We start from the raw sequence: 7,628 nt of genomic DNA on the forward strand, positions 1-7,628 counted from the left end.
CTAGACATGTCATCCATCACTAATTAGGCACAGATGCTTGACAGGTCCGGTCTGCTGTGAGCTCAGGGTACGTCATCATCTCCTGGTTTGGCTGGACAGCAAAGTGTCCACCTCTGTGTCATGCTGTTAGGAACAAGCCTTCTCAGGGTTCCTGTGGGTCAATGCACTCACTGCTCTGCAGAACACAAAGGCACAACAAGTGTTTGAGGACAACAATCACTGCGTAATGTAGACATTAAAAATGTGTCATACGAGGCATTAAACAGCCTTCCAACAGTGCTGCACAATGCTAGTAGAGATACCTTCACTCTACACTGTTCAAAAATGACAGACTTATTCTCACCAATAAATGCCACCTACAGTACAACTCGCAAAAAAATCAGATTAGATGCTGCTCAAAACTGACCAGGAATATCTATTATTTTAGGATGGAAGATCTTGGAGGTTCCAGATGTTGGGGAAGACGGCAAACATTTTAAACTCTCTATTCCTGGCCTAGAAACCACAATGTTATCATTTTACTCTTACAACAACATAAAGTCATATAGAACGGTTCTACCTCAAAATATCCCAGTCTAATACTTGGAAGAATCCACCCTCAGAGATCTTGGTGAAAAAACTATATCCAAAAAACTATGTCCAAGTTGACTCTGGCTGTAACCTGAACCAGACCCTCAGATCCAGATTGCTAGTTCCTAACCACACAAAAATAGGCCTATGGGGACAAGGGCCTCATTCAGGCTTCATTCCACCATAAGCTTTGTCCCATGTTGGGTTACTCATACATAAGTACTGTCATCACTGACACAAAGGTTTGTTTACCTCATTGCTTATCTATTCAGGAATGCTCATAATTCACAGTTCAAAACACAGAAACCAAAAGACCTTTCACTTATGCTCAGTGAAACCATACTCAAGTTACAGAGCAGAAATGTGTCCAGGGATTAGACCTTTTGTACTCTAGATGGGCGGCAAAGCAGTGCAGACGATGGCAGGGGTGAAAGTTAGCCAGTAGCAGCCAGAGCCTTACACCAATAACAAAAATTCAACTGCGCCACAGTACTAGTGAAACATCTCAACTCTTGCATTAAAGCCATTCTTCCTTAAAAAACACTAGGATCATTTTATGAATAAAATACTGATTTTCTGCCTCATTAAGCTGCTTTGCCTATAAATTTTGGCTGCTTTACATAGTTTAATTGAATGTGTTCATTTCCAAAAAGTAGCTAACATTTAGAGCTGGCCTTACAAATCCCTTTGATGGAAATACCATGCCAGATTCAACTCCTCAGTGAAATCATGTCGGCCTTGTAAGACACTGTCCAAAACGTCTGGTTTCGGCAGCTCAGTTTGCTCCCTTACATGTCATATATAGTTCTAAGCTTTGTCATCAAGTGAAAACATGTCCTTGCCAGCTACACATTTCATTTTTGTGCATGTCTTACCTTATCAAATCTATTTTATTAGAAGAAGAGTACCGTTTCGTTGCAATGCATTGATAGCATTGACATTATATTGGGGCATATTCAGCAGCAGTGGCTAGTGAGAAAGTTAGCAAGTGAGCCTATATTTATGTGGTTATTTACAGTCAATAAATAATAAATTCCACATTGTTAGTTTCCCAGGTAGCCTCTATTTTTGTACACTTGGGCAGAGTACATAACCTGAATTGCTCATGAAAAAAGACTTTCCTTATTGTGATGCTTTCATATTCTCGTGTTGTCTTTCTTTAGTTTGTTCTTTTCATTCTGTGACCTTGTGAGGAGGGTCTGAGGAAGATTAATTTATTTTTGCATATCAGTACTGATATTTGTAAATGATGGATGATGATTGATGAGTGGTGTTTCATGTTCACACACAGGTTATGATGCTTGTGTGGGTATAGCTGTTACTGTACAGCAACACTACAATGCACTCTGGCAGATGCATTTCAAAATAATCAAGCCTCAGACTGAACCAAAACAGAAATAGCTGGTTTAACAGGGGTCATAAAGATGGCAAAATAGAAAAAAACTTAAAATTAAAAATTAGCAAAAGGAGGAGAACTCTAAAAAGTCATGTTTCAGAGTCAAACAGTGGATAGGTGCAAAAAGCCAACAAAGATCAGCGAATAGTAAGTGACAATGCATCACATATGGGGTGCAGTGGAGTTGCAGAGCAGAACCAATATTACATCAAATAACTGAGAGTGTGGAGCTCACTGTGATGCCTCTTCTTTTTCAGTCTCAATCATCCTCATTTAGTCCAAAGACTGTCTGTCTCTGAACATGCATAACAGGTTGGCCCTTAGGAATGAACTTTACATGCTAACAGCAGTGACAGAAGCATTCAGGAAAGCTTCTGTTAAGACAAAGATGACAGGAAACATAAGTAATGGTTCCTGTACAGTAAGTATGCAGTAATAAAGATAAGAATTCACAAATGCAATTACAGCAAGTATATGTTATTCATAAACCCAACGTTTCTTTTGATTGTCAGTATGTAGACACCTACCCCCACTGAAACAAAAAAGAGACAGGGGCTTTCAACACAAGAGACCTGGTGCTTGGTGACCCATTGAGGGTTTTTTTTCTTACCACCAATTAAACTTGAATTTAGACAAGTAACAGACAGCTCTACCTAACAGGTAATTTAAAAACATGGTACTTATGTGTGTAAAACAATGATGAAGAATGAAGTAAGGATGTGGCATGATGAACTGGAAACTGGAGCATACAGCATTTATAGCAAAGGATTGGTAAGTCAGAAATCCCTGACCATCTACGCCTTCTGTAAACCCAAGGACAACCCTGTTCTTAACATAAAATGTTTTTTGTACTTTAATTATTTAATGGCTGGTGATCTTATGCTAAGACTTATACAGAGTCAAAGCTGAATGAGTCCATTAAGTCTAATAATGCCTTAAAACTGCATATTCATTTGCTCGCCACCAGCACTGAGCACAGTGTGAATTATGAATGAAAACCACCTCAGCAGGAAAGGAAAGACTACACAGCTCTTTATACCTTGATCTTGTTCCCATGGGCATCAGACTAACCTGCAAATCACAATGCAGGAAATGTTTATGCTGCAACATAATGTCAGTACAGTGGAGGGGGAAGCAGTGACCAGTGCATGTCCCCAATATCGTCATCCACCTGTTCATCCTAATGTGACCTACAGCTGAATCCACCTGAGCTCTCTCCATCACTATGTTAAATCAATGTATTTGCTCATCAGCTCTAGACGACCTTTCTCCAAGTATTTAGACACTATGGGTTTTAGAAAATTGTGAACCAAGAAAGGCTGGATTACCAGGTACATACAATCATCATCTGTAGGAAGTGGTGTATGAAGTGTCAGAATGAAGTGGTTGTGAAGTACGGAATATTTTTTATACCAATATGGTTTTGGTCACAAAACTTTTTCCTAGTCTTCACAATGTGATGGTAGCTGACGTGCTCAAAGGGGCTGCTGGTACTTGAAGATGCACAGCCCTTACATCCCTGTGCATTGAAGCAATATGAAGCTTTATGCTTCCCTGCAGATGATAGAGCAGCCGATTGCAGTGAGCACTTTTATAATGAGCTTCTGTTGCATCACTGGCAGGTAGCAGGGTGTGCCTGTCACACAGCCCCTTTTGCACTTTGAGAGGTTTAGTGGTTGTTTTAGGGAAACTTTCTGTGTTTGCATTCAGGCACCGCTCTTCAGCAGCAGTATGCGCAATAACCAGGGCTGTTAGTTACACCACTGCTCCAACCCCACAGCAATTCCCTTCCGATCGACACATGCAGGACAACGGTTATAATCACAGCTTGGACTCAAGGGATGTTCTGGGCACTCTGTTCAAATTTTTTCAATTTTCAATTCCCCACGGAACACTTTACGATATAGCAATCAGGTAATATCTAAAGCTTTGAAACAGGTGATGGTTAAACACCCCAGTTATCTTGTCACAGAGGACAGAAAGCCACTTCCTCCCTTTAACCATGTGCTTGATCTACTCAATGGGCAAAGCCGATAATAAAGTCCACTGAAGTTCAGCAGCGTGAATTGCACACTGCTTTCCTCTCCCCACACTGTGTTCTGGAAATGGTCTGAGAAATAACAGACACGGAAAAACAACAGACACTCTTCCACATAACAGGGTCTGGAAACAATCATAAGACAAAACTATCATTCAGAGGAGATTTACCAGAAACACGACAGACAGGAAACTTTCCTATGAAATTCCATTGTAACGGCAGTATAGTTTAATTGCTGTGTATGACCTTCTTACAGACACAAACACGAAGGAAAGATGAACAGTTCATGCAGTTGCATATAAAAATCATAAATACATATCCTACATATAATAATATGTAATCAATATTTTACATGGTTGCTGGATATTGCTCATTGGTCCTCTCTTGTACAGATATCCAGAGTACACTGAGGCAGTCACATAAAGACAGAAAAACACACTATATTCCGGATAACTGGGCATGTGCAATAATGATGTTGTAGTAGGCTGGGAGCAAGCTAACCAGTATACTGTTCATGCAAGCAATCTCCCACTGACAGCATCACTCCAAGGACCACCGTTACTATGGACTATTGTCTCACCTTTCCTCAAATGTGATACATTGTGGAGGAGATTACTTAAAATGCTAAGGGAATATCTGTGCAGCTACAAAGAAGCATGTCTAATACATACCTAGTAAAACTTCATTTTTGGGCATATATGTACATTAACCTCTAACACAGACAGCAGAAGTATAGAGAAGCACTTCAATAAACAGATAAATAATAAATGTGACATTAACATATGCATTATGCAATATATGCAACCACGAAATTGCAAAATAGATTCAACCAAATGAAACTACTGAAACGTCTGCCAAGAAATACAAAGTTTAAAAACTGACAAAATGAAAAGTTCTGAGAATGAAAAACTGAATTTTTCCATGATTGCCACAGGCAGTTGGAATTATTTAAAGAAACTAAACACTTCTCACAGCAACCAAGATATGATGTCAGTGTAAATTTTCCATAAGCCCAAAAATATTTCTGGACTAACTGTGCATACCAGTTGAGTTACCAGTTAATATGACCATGGCAAATCAGTGAGTCTTTGCAAGAGAGAGGAAGAGGGACTAATTTTCCAGCGTGATTGGTTTGGAATTCCTCTATGCACTGTAGAACCTTTTCAAGCAATACCATCCTGTCTGGGCTGCTTACACGTAGTGTGAATGGCCTCTTTGTGCTTTGTGCAAATACAGGCACCTCAAGTTGATATCCACTGTCCACCTACCCTTCGCTCATCTTTCCTTATACATAACAGTATCATTGCTGGAGCACATTGAGTATGACTCGGTGTACTCAAGTAGACAGTCTGTCCTTCAGAATATGATTTAAACCCTATTGCTATGAATAAATTCTATTCTATGTGGCAATGATTAACTAATATTGCCTCTGCTGTAAAAACTGTCACTCTCACTCCTGAAACAAGACAAGTTTGAGAGAGAAACTTGTTCCACTCATATGCTTCCACTCCAGCTGGAAGGGACTATGACCCTGACATATGAAAAATACTTAAACTGGTAAATTCGACCAATTCACATCTATTCAACACACACTTTCAAATGAGGTAATAAACAATTCCGCAGCATTAAATTGACAATCTGTTCCTATTTCCTTAATTTATATAACCACTGATGTGAAAAGTACACGTTTTAGGATGACTCACGTGTTGGACTAACCATGTTGACTAACCAGACGCATTGCCGCACTGAAGTACGTATTCATTTTCGATACGCTGTCTTTCCCGTACGCGTAAGAAAAAAAGAGACAGCGACTAAGAAATGCAATATCTGTCTCCAGCACCGTGTTAAAACGATATGTAGTCCTGTCCCAGTCAAGGATAACGTTGCAATAACATCAGATACATAAAACCAGTAGTTCTAAACGTTGACTTTCCAGCAGCTTTAACTTCACTGTTTGGGGTGAAATAAATGAGTGAAATGCGGCGCTAAGTAAACAATTCAAAACTAGATCTCTATATAAGTACATATTATGAGAATTGCTGTTGCAGTTTGCGTGACTACAAAATATGTTAATTCAAAGAAAGAAAGAAAGAGAACACTGTGTTTTCATAATGAGACGCAACTGTATATCAGATTACAATAACATACTTCTGGCCAGAACCCCTCTCTCCCCCCTCCCGCGAGCATCGCGTGAGAGCACCGCCGACTCGCAAATTGATTATGATAAATGCACGAGCACTATTTCCACGCCAGAAAAAAAACTGCACAGCAAGACTGATGCAGTGGAGAGAGTACACATCTGCGAGATTTAAGAACTGTTTTTATATATTACACCATGCAAATCACTATAATATTAACAAAGGCTAACATAATACATACATTCATACAAATTCTCAAAATGTCGTGCTCCCTATATTTGCTTTCACGATGCAACCTATAATGGTGAACTTGAATTAATCTGTGTTTTTTAACTGTTTTAATCGCAAATACAACTCTAGAAATAAAATCCCTACGACTTTATCACATCATTTATTAACACAAAAGATGTTGTGCAGGAGCAATATAGGCGTTTGTAGATTAGAAGACTAAATCGTGAGCAGTGTAATGTTTACGAATATAAACTTCAATGTGTTACGTGAAATAACACTGAATTTCACAGGCTGAAGTGACAAATTATGATGTTTCAATCGTGTATATACATTTGGAATTTTGGTTTATATAAATCTAAACACAAAATTGCCTGACTTAGCAACAAACATATTATCCCGAGTAACTGTATAAAATGCATGTCCGAAATTTAAATGTTGCAAAAGTTCACGAACTTGTCACACAGCGTGTGATGCATTCGTACTATACTTAATGAAAACATTGGGAATGTTGTCATGTCATAAATCAAAACGAAATCACCCATGCAATAGCGAACTTACATTTTCTTAACGGGCTTCTTTCGTTTCTTGACTGCATAGACTCCGTTTCCCAACATGGTCCGTCCACCAGTGACCCGTGTCTGACTAGCGATTCACGGAGAAACTGTGAAATGAAAATCCCGATACTTTAAAATCCCCAAAGAGCCGGAGGTTGCCGACACGCAGTTCCTCTTAGCGCGGAGCTGTCATAGCCATATGCTCGCAATTACTCTGTTCAATATACACATCGATCCTGATGATGAAAACTTTTGGAAAGTTTCCTTCTCCACACCGACTTGCATTAGCGTGATCAGAACTATTTTCCTTCTGCTTAGTTTCTTTACGATTTCACTTTTCCTACACCAGCTCCACTTGAGATCTTCGGGCCTGTTTTCACAAAACTGAAACCAATCCGGAGAATTGTCACAGTGTTGCTTTGCGGCAGGTAAGGTTGGCAGCTCGCTATTGGTACAGAGCCTTTTCAGGAAATCATATATATGAGAGTGTGATTTTAAGGTCGACTTGGATCTTTAGTTTGCGAGCGCGCAACTCCCTCCATCGGTCGCGTGCATTAGCCCTTCTTTGGCGTACAGCGCGCCAGATGTCCACACAGTCAAGAAACACTTTCATACACTCTTCGAACGTTACTGTATCAGCCAAATACCGAGGCACCTAATGATACAAACAAATTTAAGAACAATTCAAGTGAGTCAAATAG

At 39.5% G+C, this 7,628-nt stretch overlaps 1 protein-coding gene across 1 annotated transcript in view; it reads right to left on the reverse strand.

Annotated features, from left to right (window-relative positions):
• LOC118785419 (aryl hydrocarbon receptor-like) overlaps nucleotides 1-7,294 on the reverse strand; it is a 47,518-nt gene extending 40,224 nt beyond the window's left edge. Inside the window, exon 1 of the mRNA XM_036540036.1 lies at nucleotides 6,932-7,294. Coding sequence (XP_036395929.1) covers nucleotides 6,932-6,987 — 56 coding nt within the window. The 5' untranslated portion in view covers nucleotides 6,988-7,294. The remainder of the gene's footprint in view (nucleotides 1-6,931) is intronic.
• Between the last annotated feature and the right edge of the window lie 334 nt (nucleotides 7,295-7,628).

Source organism: Megalops cyprinoides, chromosome 11 (assembly GCF_013368585.1).
Source record: "Megalops cyprinoides isolate fMegCyp1 chromosome 11, fMegCyp1.pri, whole genome shotgun sequence".
NCBI lineage: Eukaryota > Metazoa > Chordata > Actinopteri > Elopiformes > Megalopidae > Megalops > Megalops cyprinoides.